The sequence below is a fragment of the Populus alba genome, chromosome 10 (genome assembly GCF_005239225.2).
Source record: "Populus alba chromosome 10, ASM523922v2, whole genome shotgun sequence".
NCBI classification, from domain to species: Eukaryota; Viridiplantae; Streptophyta; class Magnoliopsida; order Malpighiales; family Salicaceae; genus Populus; species Populus alba.
Window position 1 is genome coordinate 573,837 of NC_133293.1, and position 20,139 is coordinate 593,975.

At 32.8% G+C, this 20,139-nt stretch overlaps 1 protein-coding gene across 3 annotated transcripts; it reads right to left on the bottom strand.

Annotated features, from left to right (window-relative positions):
- Positions 1-7,065: 7,065 nt before the first annotated feature.
- On the bottom strand, positions 7,066-18,494 carry LOC118057374 (phospholipase D zeta 1). 3 transcript variants are annotated; one of them, XM_035069934.2, is made up of 20 exons: positions 17,944-18,493; positions 17,491-17,592; positions 17,237-17,352; positions 17,001-17,142; positions 15,953-16,120; positions 14,810-14,983; positions 14,012-14,254; positions 13,799-13,915; positions 13,131-13,270; positions 12,873-13,022; positions 12,283-12,439; positions 11,676-12,188; positions 11,079-11,189; positions 9,844-9,990; positions 9,555-9,752; positions 9,292-9,393; positions 8,878-9,009; positions 8,709-8,774; positions 7,793-7,854; positions 7,066-7,717 (listed from the first exon to the last, which is right to left on the bottom strand). In XM_035069934.2, the coding sequence occupies exons 1-20, from the start codon at positions 18,220-18,222 to the stop codon at positions 7,471-7,473; spliced, it is 3,366 nt and encodes a 1,121-aa protein (XP_034925825.1). In that variant the 5' UTR covers positions 18,223-18,493; the 3' UTR covers positions 7,066-7,470. The 3 variants fall into 3 exon arrangements, with proteins under 3 accessions (XP_034925825.1, XP_034925826.1, XP_034925824.1); XM_035069935.2 differs by lacking the exon at positions 13,131-13,270 and having other exon boundaries at positions 12,873-12,985; positions 17,944-18,494; XM_035069933.2 differs by having other exon boundaries at positions 7,066-7,854; positions 17,944-18,494.
- Between the last annotated feature and the right edge of the window lie 1,645 nt (positions 18,495-20,139).

Below are 20,139 nucleotides of genomic sequence, written 5' to 3' on the forward strand. Positions count from 1 at the left end.
GCAGCCGATGTGGTGACCCCTACGATTGTCGATTGTGATGTGTAGTGGACTTGGCAGGCTGGGACCATAACCCCTCAACTGGCTTGGTTCTTGTTCCAGGATTAAATCGAGTTTAAATTTGTTCAGATGATTTTACAAGCTGAGTTTCTATTAGAGACCTGCTCCATTGACCATTGAACTGTTGGGATCTTTCAAAAGTAAACTTAGAAGTTGTTTTTTTTTTTTTTTTAATTGTTTTCCCAGTTAATTTCAAATTCTAACTATTTGTTTCTTGTTTAAATCTGTTTTAGACTTCATTTAAACAGTTATAGTGTTGTTTTAAGTAATTTTCTTTATTTTTTTATAGCATTTAGCGTTGTAACTTTAAAACTTAATAACCTACTAAATCTCTACGGTCTCTATCTTCTTATTATTAAGAAAAGTATTTTTTTTTAATCTTAATCTCGAGAAGTGTAACTTAACTTATTAAATTCTAAATTTATTTTTTTAAAAATTAATTATTAGTTTGAATCCCACGAACCTCTAGATTTATTCCCTAAAAATTACTAGTTTGAGTCTTATAAATTTCAAGGTCATTAGAGACTTACATGATCATTAACTTTAATACCCATAAAATTAATCAATGCATACACAAGTTGATACAAATACTTATATTAATAATAATAAAAAAAAAAAATGTTTCTCTTCCATTAAGGCTTTCATAGAATACAAAATACAGGGCTTTTTCCATCTTTAGAGGCCATGTTTAATATTTAAACAAGAGTTTTTTTTTAAAAAAAAAAAAAAAAAAAACAGAAACTAATTTTTGTAATGCCAACATAAATGACTTGACTGTTTATTAAACTAAAACTACTTTTCGGCCGGCTTAATAGAGAAAAACAAAACTGCATGTGTTATTTTAATATTTAAGTTAATTTACTAAATACTTTTCTAATATTAAAACAATTTGTCCTTGTCTGTAAGCCTCAACACGATAGAGAAATAAACTTTTTATTTAAATAATTTATTATCATCCATCGTATTCTGTGGGCAGAATCTAATAGCGCCACTCAAATTAAAGTAATAATGGGTATAATTGTAAGATTTTAAACTCCGCGAGACTTGGCTTGAAATCAAATCTTAATAGTTAGAGGACTGAACTGAAAAATCTAATCTGTTTCTCTTAAAGTGCCCGCCTGTTTAATTATGCAACTTTGAGGATGAGGGAAGATGGCATAATGCCATCAAAACCATAGTTATTAAACCCGGCTCGGCCCGGCGGGTCCACCCGGGACCCGGTTGACCCGGTGGCTGGACCGGTTCGGGTTTAATAAAAGACCGGCTGTGGCAACAGCCCGGCCAAACCCGGGCGACCCGGTGGGTCGACCCAGGACCCAGGCGACCCGGGCAAACCCAGACGAGACCCGGGTTTTTTTTTTTTTAAATATGGGATAAAAAAAATTGGTTTAAATATTTCAACTTAAAATGATAACATAGTATCTTTTCAAAGTGAGGTTTAAAACCCTTTCATATATATACTCTATGTTTACATGAAAAAATCATGTTTTTTCAATGTGGGATAAAAAACCTTTTGATTTAAATACTTCAACTTAAAGGGATAACATAGTATCTTTTCAATGTGGGATTTGAAGTCCTTTCATATATATACTCTATGTTCCCATGAAAAAAGTTATGTTTTTTCAATGTGGGATTTGAAGTCCTTTCATATATATTCTATGTTCCCATGAAAAAAGTTATGTTTTTTCAATGTGGGATTTGAAACCCATTAGTATATATACTCTATGTTCCCAAGGAAAAAATCATGTTTTTTTCAATGTGGGATAAAAAACCTTTTGGTTTAAATACTTCAACTTAAAGGGATAACATAGTATCTTTTCAAAGTGTGGTTTAAAGCCCTTTCATATATATATTCTATGTTTAATTGAAAAAAAATCATGTTTTTTCAATGTGGGATTTGAAACCCATTGGTATATATACTCTATGTTCCCAAGGAAAAAATCATGTTTTTTCAATGTGGGATAAAAAACCTTTTGGTTTAAATACTTCAACTTAAAAGGATAACATAGTATCTTTTCAATGTGAGATTTGAAGCCCTTTTATATATATACTCTATGTTCCCATGAAAAAAGTTATGTTTTTTTCAATGTGGGATTTGAAAACCCATTAGTATATATACTCTATGTTCCCAAGGAAAAAATCATGTTTTTTCAATGTGGGATAAAAAACCTTTTGGTTTAAATACTTCAACTTAAAGGGATAACATAGTATCTTTTCAATGTAGGATTTGAAGCCCTTTCATATATATACTCTATGTTTTTTATCCCACATTGAAAAAACATAACTTTTTTCTTTGGGAACATAAAGTATATATACTAATGAGTTTGAAATCCCACATTGAAAAAACATAAATTTTTTCATAGGAACATAGAGTATATATACGAAGTGGCTTCAAATCCCACATTAAAAAGATACTATGTTATCCTTTTAAGTTGAAGTATTTAAACCAAAAGGTTTTTTATCCCACATTGAAAAAAACATGATTTTTTCCTTGGGAACATAGAGTATATATACTAATGGGTTTCAAATCCCACATTGAAATAACATAATTTTTTTCATGGGAACATAGAGTATATATATGAAAGGGCTTCAAATCTCACATGGAAAAGATACTATGTTTATCCCTTTAAGTTGAAGTATTTAAAATATTATTTTTAAACTTCATTATTTATAATATGTATAATCTATAATTACATGGATTTTTTCATATAAAATATTAATTTTTTTTTAATCAACCCGGATAATCCGGGTTGACCCATGAAACTCGAGACCCGGCCCCTTGGCCGGGTCAACCCCCGGACCGGGTTTAATAACTATGATCAAAACAAGGGGTCTAACAAAGAAGAAGTCAGATTTATGGATGACATTTGAAAGGGTCCCACATAGAAATCAAAGTGCAAAAATAAATAAATAAAAAAGTATTGACTCATCGGGGAGGATTGTAAAATATACTAAAACGAATCAGTGTTTTACTGTGGACTGCACTGTGTAGTCCACAGTAAAACACTGATTTTTTTTATATCCCTGTTAAGCTACGTTTTTTTTTTTTTTTTAACAAATTTTTTTTTTAATTTAGTTTATTAATGTTAAATTTTTTTTATTTAGTTATCAGACTTTCATGATACATTTTCTAGATTTAACGGGTTAACCTAAATTTTTTTTTCTTTTTAATTATTTTTTTTCGTTTAGTTTAATTCGTTAATGTTAAATTTTCTTTCTATTTAGTTGTTAAACTTTCATGACACACGTTTTTTCAGATTTAACGGGTTAACCTGGTTGGACAAGTTAACCTATAATTTATCTTTTTTGCTTTTTATTCTTTTTAATTTATTTTTTTCGTTTAGTTTAATTTGTTAATGTTAAATTTCTTTCTATTTAGTTATTAGACTTTCAAGACACATATCCCAAGTTTCACGAGTTAACCTGGTTTCACGGGTGAACTCAGTTAATTCTGGGTTGACCCGTCAATTTTTTTTATTTATTTTTATTTTCATAAATTTTTTTGTTTAATTTAGTTTATTAATGTTAAATTATTTTTATTTAGTTATTAGACTTTCATAACACAGATCCTGGGTTTAACGTGTTAACATGATTTGACGAGTTAACCCGTATTTTTTTTTAATTAATTTTTTTCATTTAGTTCATTTGTTAATGTTCACTTTTTTATTTATTTAGCTACCAGACATTCATGACACGGATCCAGGGTTTAACGGGTTAATTTGGTTTGACGAGTTAACCTGTAATTTTTTTTTTGCTTTTTTTTTTCTTTTAAATTAATTTTTTTCGTTTAATTTAAATTGTTGATGTTAATTTTTTTTATATTTAGTTATCAAACTTTCATGACACGGATTCCGGGTTTTTTTTTTTACTGTTTTTTTTTATGCCTTTTGAGAAACATTTTTTTGCTTCTTTCTTTGTTTTTTTCTTTTTTAACAATTTTTTTTTTTAATTTAGTTTATTAATGTTAAATTTTTTTATTTAGTTATCAGACTTTCATGATACGTTTTCCGGATTTAACGGGTTAACCTAATTTTTTTTTCTTTTTATTCTTTTTAATTAATTTTTTTAGTTTAGTTTGTTAATGTTAAATTTCTTTCTATTTAGTTATTAGACTTTCATGACACACGTTTTTCAGATTTAACGGGTTAACCTGGTTTGACAACTTAACCTATAATTTTTTGTTTTGCTTTTTATTCTTTTTAATTAATTTTTTTCATTTAGTTTAGTTTGTTAATGTTAAATTTCTTTCTATTTAGTTATTAGACTTTCAAGACACATATCTCGAGTTTCACAGGCTAACCTGATTTCACGGGTGAACCTGGTTAATTCTGGGTTGACCAGTCAATTTTTTTATTTATTTTTTTTTCATAATTTTTTTTTTAATTTATTTTGTTAATGTTAATTTTTTTTTATTTAGTTATTAGACTTTCATGACACAGATCCTGGGTTTAACGTGTTAACATGATTTGACGAGTTAACCCAGATTTTTTTTTATTTTTTCTTTTTTAATTAATTTTTTTCATTTAGTTCAGTTTGTTAATGTTTATTTTTTTTTTATTTAGTTACCAAACATTCATGACACGGATCCTGGGTTTAACGGCTTAACTTGGTTTGACGAGTTAACCTGTAATTTTTTTTTTCTTTTAAATTAATTTTTTTCGTTTAATTTAAATTGTTGATGTTAATTTTTTTTTTCTATTTAGTTATCAAACTTTCATGACACGGATTCCGGGTTTGATAGGTTAACCTGGTTTGACGAGTTAGCCCAGTTAATTCTGGGTTAAACCATTAATTTGTTTTTTTGTTTTTAATTATCAAACTTTCACGATACGAATTTAAGGTATGACGGGTTAACCTGATTTGAAGGGTTAACCCAATTAATTCATTTTTTTTCTTTTTCTTCATTAGTTTTTTTTCTTCATGTTGGTTTTTTTTTCTTTGTTTTTTTTTTCTTTTTAACTCATCTATTTAATTATCACACTTTAATGACACGACCTTGCAGCCAGATCCATGTCCAATGCTATTGGGTCTGGTATTGCAGTCCAGACACTTTTATGCTAAGGGTTAACCCAAGTTTAATGTTATTATAAATATTACTCTTGGGTCAGGCGTTGCAACCAAACCTGAGATTTTTGGGTATAACTTTATTAAAAGACCTAACACTTTTAGATCTTAATTATTTTTGAAATGCAAAAAATAATTGACCCGCGGCATCGCGCGGGGCATGTAACTAGTAACTACTAAAACTGATTAATTTTTGTAGCAGTTGTAGATATTGAATTTCATTTAGAATTTCATTTTTTAACAGTTAAAGGAGTTTCAAACATGAAATTACATTAAATTTTTTAATTAATTTTAATTCAGAGAATTTCAAACATATTGTAAAATTCATATAAAAATAAATCAGAGGTTAAAATTTACAATTATATAGAGAAAAAAATTTAATGTTAAAATTTGATTTCCCAAAATAATTATCTACACAATTTTATTTTATTTTTAGTTCTTTAAAGAAATAGGATGAATGTGATGAGGGTAATATAGAAAAAAATTATTAAATTTCATCTTTTCCAAACATGTGGATTCTATTTATAAATAAAGTGAATTCAAATTGAATTCAGTTTATAATATATAATTGGTTTCAAGTAAGCTATGAAGGTATGAAAGTAACAAAGGATATCAATTCCTGATTTATTATACTAAATAGAAGAAATTAGTGTTAAAACTAATTTCTTCATTTACCCATCACCTTTTTTTTAAAACATTTAAAGTAATTAGATGAACGTAATGATGATAATATATAAAATAAAATGAATTAAATTTTATTTTTTTCAAGCATATAATTCAATTTATTTATTAATTGAATTCAAATTAAATACTATAATTGAATTTAATTATAGTAGATAACTAGTTTAAAACGACTTATTAGGTTTTAATCTTTAAATTTTATTTTCATAATGTTTTACTCTCAAGGTTATGAGATAGAAAAGAGAAAGTTGCAAGAAAAGCAAAACGAGAGAGAAATATATAAAGCTGACCATAAAAGAAAAAAAAAAAAAAAAAAGCTTGGTGTCTATGAATTCATTTTAAAAAGGAGAGTTCACTAGAGGCGAATTTTTTATATAACTATAATAAAAAAAACAAAAAAAAAAAAAACAATCAGGGCTAATAAAGGTTTTTTTAATTGAATTTGATTTTTATATTTTTTTTAGTGATTAAAACATAATTTTAGTTGAAAATGAGATTTATAAGGTTACTAGAATGTTTTTTGGTGTATTTGGAGAAAAATAATGAGGAAATAAATTTGGAAAGTTCAAAAACAAAACATAAGTAAAAAAAATTTTATTTGACTAGGCGCGGGCTTGTTATTCTAGTTCTAGGCCCTTTTTTTAGATGACCCTTCACTTATTTTTCTTTTCAATTTTACAATAAATTCTCTTTCAATAAAAAATTTAAATAATTTTTTAAAGTATTAGAAATGCCATTTTCAAATAAAATTAATTTTTTTTCCTAATGATGTTAATATTTATGAATAATTATATATGAAACTCAAATAATATATTAACTTATTTTTTCATATAGTCGTATAAAAGTAATTGAAATATTTTTTTTTTATCCTTGGTTGAAAATTGCTTTACATATCTAGGTTTTTACATGAAGAAACACACTTTTGATAAAAAAAGAAAAAAAAAAAAAAAAAGGAAAAAAAAAGGTGGCAAAGTAAAAGGAATATATGAATAACGAAAATGGAGCTGTCTAAAGAATTAAGTAGGGTTATACACTCTAATGATTATTATGATCTTACCTTGACGATAGTCTCACAAGGCTTGCAAAAATATTTGTTCTGACTCAACATAAAATTATTTTAAAAAAATAAAATAAATTGAAACTATTCTTTAAAAACTCAACCGTCAGACCCAACCCAAGTTCAATTTATAGGATTAACTTGAAAAAACCAAAAGAAAAAAAAAACATTAAAAAAAAAAAAAACAGAAAATAGATAATCACGTCTGACCAAACCAACCCAAGTTGATATCATTGACATATTGAAATGAGGTATTTGTTATCAATTACATAATCGACAAGAGAAAGAAAATAGAACCCGAGAACAGATGATTTAATAAACTTTTTTTTTTTAATGAAAAAAAAATGCTGGAGGAGCAATGCTGCTTAAGTACGTATATATTTTGTATTTGGTTAGTACAACAAATAGTACTCTCCTTATCCCCATCTCTATCTCGTATTTATATGCAACCTACCAGAGCGAAAAAAGAAGAAAAAAAACAGGGGATTTTTTAATGAAATGATTTGAATGCTATAAAACAATGGTCAGCAACATTACCAGGAATCGTCGCCCGCCGTGTAACCCAGCAGAGAAAAACACTGGGACTGGTGACTACCCTCTACTCTTAAAACCTAATAAAAAACTTGGGATGCATAATACTCGCTCTCATTGAACACAGGTCTCAAGTCTTCCTTGCACATGAAGTCCAGAGGGAAAGAAACAAGATGCCCCCGCACCGACTGTAATCTCTCCAGTGGATCGGTGTTTTTCATGTCTCCATTTTGGTAAGACTCAAGCTTTTGAGGGGCTATCCCTAAGTCGATGGTGGTATGGCCAAGCCTATCCTTCCAGAACGCCGTACTTTGTCTGAGTGCGGCTCTGCATGTGATTACAGGCGGAAAGCAATTGGTTAAGATCATTAGGCAGGGAAAGATTAGTGAAGAAGTATCATACCTGGTGTGTATAAGATCACTTGGCACACAAGAAAAGACATCCTGATAGATCGTGGTATTTGTCTGTCAAATGAGAATCACCGATACATGATGTTAGTTTGTAGACCAAATTCGAGGCAAATGCAAAAGCCCATTGGGAAAAACCTCGGGCAAAAGATGCATTGTTTATGCTGTTTAGCATATACAATATATAGAATATTCATACCACTTGTATTTGGTTGATAAAAAAAAGCAGCCAGATTATTTTGGAGCAAATTAAAGTTTTTATGCAGTAGAATATGCGCTATAACTTCATAACCATGCTCTTTTCTTTGCCTGGAACCTTTCAGGATGACACCCATGCCAAAAACATACCACACTCTTCCACTGAAGTTTAAAAATCGACCAAGAAAAGAGGGGGCCAGGGTAAGAGGTTCGACAGAGGTCATAGCTTAGTAAAAATTGTAATATATTGGAAACGGCATGTCTAACAACAATTCCAATGAGTATATAATAAGATTAAGGGAACAAACACGAGAAGCAAACAGTGACAGTAATTTAGCCATTCAAAGCGCTCCATATATATCAGCAGATGTAGGAAGCACTTTTTAATGTGAACACAGCCTCTTAACATGTTGATATGTCAGCTGCAAAGAAAATCTATGTAGAAAAAGAATTTTCCTTATTAGCTTTTGTTTAAGAAATTAGAAACTTCATATGACAATGCCTAGTAACTCACACCCTATTAATGCAAGCTTTTGAACTCTGCCATCAACGCCTATGGGAAGTCCTCCAGATTCAGCATTTAACATACACAAACAATAAACATTGGATATTTGAATGCAGGAAGAAAATTGTTCCACATTGAATCGAAGTTCGGAAAAAGAAAAAGTGCTGTATGAAGTAGTCTTCTAAAATAAAATCATTTCTGTTCTCACCTTTGCAGTTGACATCCATCTGTCTTTGTAAGTCGACTCAATTACTGGGTCAATCACTTTATGGATCTGAAATTAAGAGAAAAAGAATGTGATGTGTCAGATGGAAAGCAACAGTAATCTATCAGTGATGTGACTTCATAATTGTGGAGCAGTCAATATTTACACTAACCTCTTTGGCATGAAGACCAAGGTGTTCAGACCACAATGAAAGGCGGAGACTAAGAGCAAATTTTCCAGCCTTCCAGGGTTTCCCTCCCATTAATGAATCCACAAATTCCTTGTCTTCGATAAGTACCCCAATCTATTACAAAATTGTACCAAAGAAACAATGTAATAACATTCTTTAATCATTGAAAGTTTTACAAGCCATATGCTATTCTCATTCCCTTTAACCTGTAATCACTACTCATCATAGATCCAATTTTATCTTTGCAATTTTCCATGTCACAAACAACTGTATAAAGGCCTGGTTAGAGTTTACTTTGACAGATCATCATTCTTAATTGTATTAGGCACGTGTTATCTTTGAGAATCAAAGTTTCAAACAGAAAACCATATAGGAAAACCTGGAATAGACCGATACCTCAGAATCTCGTGACCCAAGCAAACTCCTGTCATTAATATTAGCTGATCCAATCAAGGTTGCACGGTCATCAACTATCATTATTTTACTGTGGACATACACCTGCAGACACAACAAGGATAGATAAGCATTTTGTTCAATACAAAGAAACTCAGTACATAAAATCAATAGAGATTGAGGTGATGGGCTATAAACAGCATTTGTCAAAGGCTGGGGAGAGAACTAATAGACGAAGTAATAAACAGCATGAGATCTATGCATACCTGACTGGTGACCACAGGACCACCATTAAAAAGTTGGCCATAAGCTCTAAGGCCATAGAAAGAAATATAATCATGAGTTTTCGGACCAAGAAGATCATATAAGTTGTGCAATACTGAATTTTGTCCTCTGCAAATAGTTCGATATTGCCAATGCATTATGGCTCTGACAGATGCTGCACCACCATCATCTACACCACCCTGTGAGACTAAAACTTGAGCCAACAAAGAGGAGAAAAAAAAAGGGAACATCCAAGTTTCAAATTTCAAGTAATGAACAAAGAATTAGAACCTGGAATCCTGGAAGCAGAGGTATGACAATAATAACCCTGAAACACTTCTTATCATTAAATGCTCGCATAATACGCCGATACAATGCTTCTAACACACGATTCTGTATAATGTCATCTCCTGAAAGACCTGATATGAAAAATTGATTCTGGGAAACCCAGCAATGCAGAAAAAGCCAGGCAAAACAAATAGCTTCAGACTTTTACAATCAGCCTTAACATCAAAATATGAAACTTCCATGCTGATTAGAAAGAAAGCAAAAATAAAGAGCATCTACAGTTGATGAAATAAAATCTTTTACTCATGCACAAAACCATCTTTTAACCAAATTATTAAAAGCTTGAAGTAAATCATTCTTGATGCCTTAGACAAAATTAAAAACTCTTTACAATCATTCAAAAACCACTTCCTTGATTGCCCCTCCAAGCTATTCTTCTGTACAAAGATTCTTTCGTTTTCTCCCTAAGCAGCAATCACTTCATAGCTTCCAAAAATCAATAAACTTCCCCTCAGTCAACCTCTAAAACTGACTGAATTCACTTCCTAAAAACCACTCATTATGCCACAGTATACAGTCTCTACTTTTCCTTTTCTTAGCCTTCCCAGGGCCCAGGCTGATATTAGTGATATCTTTCAGGATGCAGTCTTAGTAAATGTGAATGAGCAAGTTCATAGAGTAAGATAAGAGTATCTAAAATCAATTCCTGACTCTGACATAAACAAATAAAACTGGAATCGAGTGCCTTGGCCATAGCTTAGATGGTGAAGGGTGCTACACACAGATGGGTAGTTCAATGATGGGATAGTCCCTGTGCAACCACCAACCCTCCACACTACCGGATAAAGCCTGAACACTTATATTTAGGTCTGATAAAAGTTTCTTATTGCAATTTTTCCCTCTCTAAAAACCATTTCTTTAAATACTTGCTGCACCATTAGCATCGTGTAAAGCCTTGTCATTTCATGCCTTGAACCAAATTCATGCTGCTCTTCCTTGCCAGTGATGCGAGGGAGACAGAGACTGAGCCAATATGACTTAAAAAACTCACTAGGAGTCAATACAATCATGAGTGGAAAAAAACTGCAGAAAAGCTCAAATTGAGTGTTTCAAAATATATTCCCACCGAGGAAACTATTTTAATTGAGGTGGATATGCTTGTCCTTAAGTTACTTGTTCAAAAGACAGTTGGTTCCATTCACAGAAGGATACAATAAATAGTGTGTAACGGTTTATACCTCGATGTAGACAAAGTTCTCCGCTTTCTCGATAAGAGAACAATAAGCACAGTGAATGCTCTCTTCAATTTGGCTTGTTCCAGCAGACCACTGACTCACACTCCTTATGACCTGGAAAATGAAAGAAATCATTGATGACAGAGGATACAGATTAAGTTTTATAGATGATTTATAAACATAACAAGTACTGAATAATCATAGCAACGTTAATGGAAAAAAAAAAAAAATCAATTGTGCTGCCTTGTAGAATGTGAAATTGTCACAAATAGAAACATGAAACAAGGCTGACACCATTTCAGATTTTCACGGTTCTTCCCTTTTTTTTTCAATAAATGGACAGACCCTTCAGTTCCTCTAAAATTGCTTTGAATTAAGTAAATTAAAAATTTGAACAAAACACTCTCTAGAGCTAACCGAAAGACGTGCAATGCTCAATCTTCACATGGATCATGAAAAGGTAAGAAATCCAGGCAAACCATGTTAAATATGATCTCCTGTTGGCATGGAGGACTGAGATAATCGGAAGACTCAAGGTGGGTTTCTTACACTTGATTACAAATATAAGAATTGCATAATATATCATGAGCAGTAACCCACCTGACAATGACAAGAGACACGAGAACCAACTTGCCCACTTTCATCCACAGAACCAATCTGATCAACCCTTTCTTGTGATTCCCACCATTCCAAGTCATCAGAAGTTTTGGTGCCAGGCTCCGCTGCTAAATCTGGAGACACTTTCACATTAAGATTCAAGGAATCGTGGTCATCAACAAAGCTTGTCATTGGCATGTCTGGAACAACTGGTTCAATTTTGGATTTCCGGAAACCATGTGAGTGGCTTCTGCCAGGGGTAGACTCCAGCCCATTTCGTTTTGGGCCTACACCAGAGCCATCAGACCCATCAGCTTCCTGAGGCAAAAGAAGAGGGATGTCTTGTAAAGATGAACTAGAGGAAAACGAGTCCTGCCTTTTAATGCCTTTTGCATTATCTTCAATATCTTTTCTTTCAACTTCCTTCTCTTTGTTTTGCCCCATATAGTGTGGGATAACCATGTGCTGCTGGGGCATAAGTAGAGGAATTGCTTCCTCATATGGAGCTTTATTTCTCTGGAAAAAAGAAAAAGGCGTATTCATGTTAAAATTAAAAGCTTTCCCCAACCTGCATCACAATCACCATACTAATTGGTGCTAAACTTTTGACCTTGGCATAGTTCCAACGCTGGACAAAGTGCCTAGCTACATCACGACAAGGTGGTCCCCAAAGAGCACAATGGACATCATGCCAAGGCATTCGAGGATATTTGCCACGATCCAATTCATCTTTCATCGCATCTTCCCATGAATTTGGTTCAGATTCCCTGGAAGATGAAGTAAAAATTCATTTCATAAATCCAGCAAATGCAAATTCTGCTTCAAAACAGGTTATTGCAGACTGTTGTAAGATTCCCTCTACTTCAAGAACATAGCATGAACACATTAAGTGGTTATCTATGATTAGCATTTGTTTGTTTATTAAATTCCAGTAATTATATTTGACTGAGCATTGCGTTTGTGTATGTTAAATTCCAGTGACTTCATTGTGTCAACTTGAAAAATCTTGTAACTACATTTTACAGGATATAATCAGTTAATCAAGCAGCAGAAACCACTGAAACAGCGACACCAGATACAAGATGAGATAAAGAAAATGACCAAAGTAATGAATCATTTATGTAATTATCAATCTCTCAGAATATGTTCATTTAACATTCTAAGAAATCACATTAGAGTAGAGAAAAACAAATTATTTACCTAGGGTTATAATAATCCTTTCCTGGCCATTCTTGAGGAGGGCAGTCGCCCACTCTATGTTCACATGTGTCATAGCGGCCAAAGCACAGGTCCAGTCCTCCAATAAAGCAAACCTGGTGATCCACAATGACAAGCTTTTCATGGTGGGACCTAAACATAACCAAAATATATATCAGAAATTGAAAGGCCCATCCTGATGAAGATAACTCAAAATTTACTTCTGCCCAACACTCTTAAAGCTTGTCCAATAATGCATACCAAAGGTAAACACCTGTTGAAAAGTGGTCAGGAGACCGCAGTACCCTCACATTCTCATGAATACTAAGAAGCTTTCTCTTGCTATACACACTATTTATTTTCAGAGCAAGAGCCACCTCTTTATAGAGAAGAATATATATCTGCAGTGAAAAATTTAGATTACACCACCAGTCATGCATATAAAACCAAAGCAGGTTGAAAGAAATCCTGCAAAGAAATCTTGATAAAACTCCATGTCACATACCATTTAAGGGCTTTCCATAGATTTTTATAACTTTATTTTGACTTGTAAATATACCTCAAGGTTCCTCGGTGCCTAAATTATATTGGGCAATTGCACCATTTAACCGGAAAAAACATATGCATGTGGGAAAGAAATGTAGTGGAATGCAATGCTTGCAGAAGCTTTCTATATATACTACAAAAGTTCATGCCCCTATTTCCATATAAGATAAGGCATCTAGAGAACATTTGTGCCCATAAAAAAGACTCATGGCCTATCCTCAATTTATCACCTTTAGTCATGCTTTAGAAAGAAAAAAAAAAATACAGCTTCAAAAGTTTAGTGCATATTATATTATAATTATTAATAAAACTAAATATCAAATCAAATGTAACAAGTAAGAAAGCATCAAAGCTGGAAAGAACAATAAACAAGCAATTTGCACCTGAATCCCTTGTTTAGCTTTGATTTCCAGCAAAGAATCAAGTCTAGAAGAGGCATGATCACGAAAAGGACGCCTTAGATAAAGTTCTGGGCACAGCCACCACCCACAAATAAATATCTGCAGAGAATTTACATCAATCCAAAAGATACTGTATAAATTAAATCTCAGAATAAATAACAATGAGGAGAGCTGATTCAATGCACTGGAGCTGACCTCAGATTTAGCATCCTCAATTGATGAAGCAATCGCATCAAAAGCTGCCCTACCATCTATAAACCATTGAGCCTGACTACCATCATCAGACAAACCCCTAGGAGGAGCAAAAGAGCCAAAGCGATGAGGATGACACCAACCCTCAGGAGGCCGAAGTCCAGCATCATTAATTGCAGCAACCCAATCTTTAACTCTGGCACCACTTTTAGATCTCAAGTCTATGCTTCTGTTTCCACATGTGACCTTTGAAGTTTCCAATCATCTGTTAGTGAGTGCAATTATCTGATACAATTTCCTCATCACTAGATCATTAATAAACTTACAGTAATGAAGAGGAAAACCCATCACAAATTGAATATATACCACCTAATAACCTGTTGTATCTAAAGGCATCTAGCATGAATTCCCTCTATATTTCTTTGTTTGGTTGTTTACTACACATTTCCTAAAAATACAACCAACGTAATCAGTCAGACTCTGACATGCAGGGAAGGATCATATCACTTTTGAAAATGTAATGGCTATCATCTAGTTTGCCTTGCCATCAACAACCAGCAATATGCTCATAGCTTCTCAGATTACAATGTGCTTGTGTGCGTTTGCATGTGTAACTGATCCTTAATCAAGAAAAGCAGCTGACACCAAATCCAGGATATACCATCATCAGCAAAGTATTGGGATAGGGCTAGTACAAACTAACATCATCAAATTTTAAGATGACTCAAGGTCAAATTGATTGCTTGTACAAAAGCACAATAATGAAAATCCCACAGAAGAAATAAACTGCACACTGCTTACCTTAAAACTGTGCCGCAAGGGATTCCTCTCCTTTATTTCTGCTGCTAATGACACTCGGCCTTCACCACTTCCATCTGAAGTAGGTAATACATCAAAAACAATTATATCCAAAGGTTTGGTAGCAAAAGGATCCGCCAGAAGTGCCAAGAATCCTGGTTTCAAAACAGCCCACGCCTACAGAAAATCATAAAACATGGACAATGTTGTGTGATTCCTCTTGTTGTGAAACCTACAGAAAGTTAGAGCAGTCTATTGTTGATGTACTATCAAGAAGACCCCAACTAAACCACAAAAGTTGGCATGCATCACCAGGCTAAATCATTGCTGAACTAATCTTTTCTCTTGCCACTACTAGTAATTTCCCTCTTGCAGCTTTATTACAACAAATCATATGCTCTATCTAAATTTTTCCAACAATTATCAAAGTTGAACTACAGCAGCAAGATCCAATAAATGAATTGTAATTTTGTGAATGCTGAATCTTAAAGGAATAAGATTCATAAAGTATAATACATGAGAGACGTAATGCATCATGTTCAGTGCGGGCAAAATGAATTAAGGTTATCAAGTTATCTATCAAGCTTTTAGATAACTCAGCAGAATGAAGTAGAAGGATCAGTCGTTTCACCCTGTCTTGTTCAGCAAAGTATTGGGACATGATCATAATTTTTTTATTAGTCATTTCTGCATATATTAACTGGCATATGTGGCACCCATATTACATTGGAGCTCCATGATGCATGCCCATGCATATAGAAAGTGTGCTTTTATACCAGCCTTCATATTTACCCAACAAACTTGACTTTCTTTTTTAAGAATTTCCTAATCAGGATATAGACCAAAAGTAATTCCAAACTGTACAAGACAAGAAAGGAGAAAACAAGGAAGTAATTACACAAATGCATATGCTTGTGCAAACATTCATTTGCAGTGATAGGAGGTCTCATTTATATGTTCTCAGAAGAAGATTCAGTGTTAAATACTCAAAATATCATTCAACAATGTCAATAAAACCAAATGCAATGATGAACCGTACACAGAAACCCTTCATTGTTGCACAACGGTGCACATACACAAAAATGACAAACGCATCTTCAAATCAAAGCCAGGTACAGACCTAGTCTAGGGGCAAGATTGCATTACCTTCTGCCAGTTGTCATTACAGCAACTAAAGCAACAGCAAGCACATTTCCTGGAATCATCATTCTTCACTATTTGTGGTAGATGCTTCACCATAACATATTCTTCTTTCAGCTTAGGGCCATATTCTGGTAAAAAGGACAATTTCGAGACCTCCAAAAACTTGCAAACCTACAACAGAAATTGTCTATTGTGAAATGCATCCCAATTAGCCATCAAGAAGCAGTAAAAATTAAAAGAGAGAGAATATTTAAAATTTCAAAACATTAGGTGTTAAAAACCCAAGACTTTGGAATTATGGGTTGAACTGGAAGCACCAGTAGTTCAAATTCTCTATTATAGGTTCACACGGTTCATCATCACACCACAAAAACAGAGCAAGTTCCTGACTGCATAGATATCAATTGATTTGAGTGTAATGGTGTTTCTAAAGGTTGTACAGATGAATGGCAGCCTGACAATTCAAATTATGCGTCACATAGAAATGAACTATAGGCTTGCTGATTAGGGCATACATTGAGCAAGTATGAAAATTGATGCTTCGATGAGATGCCTGGTGCATTGTGTTAGGCTCAAACTACTTGTAACCAATTTAAAAACAGTTGGGAGCTTAATTGATCATTGTCAGATGATAGAATAATAAAAAAGTCCTCAAGTGACATGCAAGAGGAAAAAAGAAAGTTGCCTTCAATGTTTTTTCAGAAGTTTCCACATCTGATATATGTACACACACACACATGCATATATGTATCTAAGCATGAGAGACAAAGAAGAGGGCATGTAGGCACTAAGGTGAATATGCCGAGCAGGCCCTTGCTTTGGAGTTCGAAGTAATGGTAGCTAGTAGAGATGCTGGATTTATCTATCTAAAATTTACATTTTTCTGCAGTCATCACCATATGAAAATTAATCCATGTTATTCACTTTGTTAATTTGAAATAAAGTTTTCACTGACCGCAAACAAATCATGGATATGTATTCCGAATAACACCAGCAACAAAATAAGACAGGTGCCACAAACTTTTTTAAAAATATTAGAGTCCAAACATACCTCTCGGGAGTTAACAATATCCATGTTCCCTAAAAAGTGATTTAAATATTGTTGCATTGCAACCTTTGCTTCGTCTGACATTGAATGCTGCTTTCCCAATGCTGGACGAATAACTGGTAAAGCAGCACTTGATGGAACATCTCTGAACAGAAAAATCACCTGTAAGAACTATGAGAATTACTGTAGACAAGGACATAATTCATGTTTAATAATTATAAAAAGGTGTAGGTTGTAACCTGTTTTTGGCAATTTCATCATGATGCAATGGAACAGTCTCATCATCAGCATCATCATCATCTTGCACCATGGGCGTATGTTCTCCTATTCCTAGATTTTGAAGCCATTCTTTAACCTTTAATATAATTTTTCAATGAAAACCACATCAAAACCACACCTTCGCATATAAAGTCATATTAACAACATAACAATCTCAAAGCATTCAGTTATACAAAAACTAAACCAATGTGATCCACCACACACAGAGACACACCTGTTCTTGCTTCTCCTGAATTTCCTCGAAAAACAATCGTTTCTTCAATGCAAAATGTAAATAAAACACTTGAGCCGCTTTCTTCAACAGTGTCCACTTGAACTAAACTCACCAAAATAAAATTACACGTTAAGAATCTTACATTTATACGCCCCTACTAATTCCAGAAAAAGAAAAAAAAAAAACTCGTACTTAAATAATTCTCCACAAATTAGAGGAGCCAATAATAATTAAATATTCTCCGCAAATTAGAGGATTCAATAATATATTTAAATATGTAATATATGTTAGGTTAATAGAATCTAAGCTTCAAATTTTACTTTTCAACTAGCTTTTATGATCATCCAAACACGGCCTAACATTCAAATTCAAATTCAAATTGAATATTCAAAATTCAGAAACCTAAAAAACAAAATCGAGTCAAAATTTAGTTAACCGATCGCGTATCTGTACCTGTTTGTATTGAACTTCGATAGTGTAAGATAATTGAACAGGACTAATATCGCTGAGGTCGGGTCTAGAAACGGAAACGATTGTGCCTTTCGGTAATTCATCAAAAATCCGACAGGATTCCGGTGTCGAACCTTGACGGAAAGAGAAGAAGGACGATATTATTGATGATGATTGTGGTTGTAACGGCGTTGATGGCTCTGATTGCATTTTTACGTATCGGGGACCACCACCACCACCTCCGACACTTCCACCTCCAATTAATTGCTCTGATGATGCCATTGATTTTGACTTAATTTAAATTAGTAATTTTTCTCATATAAAAAAATGAGAACTGGCGACTTTTCTTTTTTTGGTTTAGATCTGAGTTAAATTTTCTTGTTGAGAGAAAGGGAGAGGCGGTAGAAAGCTTGGAATGGTTGGTTTGGGGTTTAAATAAGTGAGAGAGGGCCATCGAGATTCGCGAACCCACGTGGTCAGATCTGGAGGCGTTCAAAAGGTGGGTTTTTTTGGGAAATGTGGGTTAACGGATTGTCCGAACAAGAACAGATGGCTCTTCTTGCACTTTATGAAGAAGCATATATAAATGCTATTATTTTGTTACGTGTTGAAACTTGGAAGCTGGGAGAAAAATTCGCTGGCAAATCGGTACCGACATGGCATGTTAGAATATTTTTGGTAATGCGGTGTGACAAGATTTAAAAATAAAAAATAAAAAAAATTATTTTAAATTATTTTAATATTCTGAAATTAAAAATAAATCTTAAAAAAAAAATATTATTTTAAACATATTTTCAGATGAAAAAAAAATAAACTACTATAATAATAATAAACACTATTTTAACTATTGGTGAAAATAAACTAGTACATTAGGAATTTAAGTTAATTTTTAAGAAATATGATTGTGTTATGAATATGTTTTTATATATAAATTTTTAAAAGGGAATTTATATCTAGTCTTGCTTCTTTTTTTTTTTAATTTATCTTTATGATTTGAAAAATTACATCTTTATATATTTGATTAACTCAAGAATTAAAATAATAAAAAAAAAAAAATTTCTTCCACCTGATATGCAGTGGCGTAAATGAGAATAAGGACAACATTACCACCTGCAAATATATCTAAGAAGATATATTCTGCTTCCCCAACTGAAACACGGCTGAATCCTCGCCTGCAAGTGGCGGAGGGGCAGAGGTACCACCCAATTCCTGGCCAGGCAACTCATGGCCTGTACAAATTCTAAACACAGGAACCCTAGCCAACAATTCCTTGACTGTTACAGCAGCACAGGGAACGGCGTAAGGATCTCCAGGTCCATTGCTGAAAAGAATTCCGTCTGGTTTCATCTTTAGAGTTTCTGATGGTGGCCGATTTGAAGGCACCACAGTGATTTTACAGCCATATGATGCTACGCGTCTGAGTAAATCATGCTTGATCCCAAAATCATATACATTGACCTTCAATCCAATGGTAAGAATTAAAAACAAAAAAACCAATCTATAAACCAAGATTTTCATTTTCATTTTATGCCTTCTCATTTGTTCTATCTAACTAATTCTAAAGATTTACTTTCTATAAATACAAATATAATTATGAGCGATAACTTAACTGGTCAGACTATAAATTTATTTTTTTAATTATTATAAATTTGAGTCTCTTCAGAGCCATTAAAAATTTGCATAATCGTTAATTTTAGTACCTGTGGAATTAATCGAGATACATGCAAGCTGATCTGAACACACACACAAAATATATATATATATATATTCATTAAAGCATTGTAAAATTAAAAAAAAAACATGTAAAAAATCAATCACTATTTAAAAATAAAACTAAACCAAATAATAGTTCAAGAAACCAGTAACAAATAGAAACCGACTATATACAATTCAGCCGTGTCATTGTTCATGCCTCTTTTTCGTCACGCGTAGCATGGCTATGCTCATTGCTTTGAATCTAACCAAGACAACATGATGTAAATCCCTCCAATATTGTCAGGAGATGTAATTATTGTAACCATGTTTGTTGGCTGGGAAACCATTTATGATATATGTGAACGTGAGAATAGTTCAAGACGATCGTTACCTTCATCTTTCGAACCAGGAATACATGTATGTATATATAAATAAATAAATAAAAACTGTCAGGCAAATTAAGTATGTCTCTGGACATATATCATTTTCCAGTATAATTTCTAT

Bases quoted from the DNA above. Each gene is read 5' to 3' on its own strand.
- LOC118057374 (XM_035069933.2), bottom strand. From the start codon at position 18,222: ATGGCATCATCAGAGCAATTAATTGGAGGTGGAAGTGTCGGAGGTGGT. The intron at 17,593-17,943 runs GTACAGATACGC...TGGTGAGTTTAG, and splicing joins TCGAAGTTCAATACAAACAG to TTCAAGTGGACACTGTTGAA. The intron at 7,855-8,708 runs GTGAGAACAGAA...CTCATTTGACAG, and splicing joins GATGGATGTCAACTGCAAAG to ACAAATACCACGATCTATCA.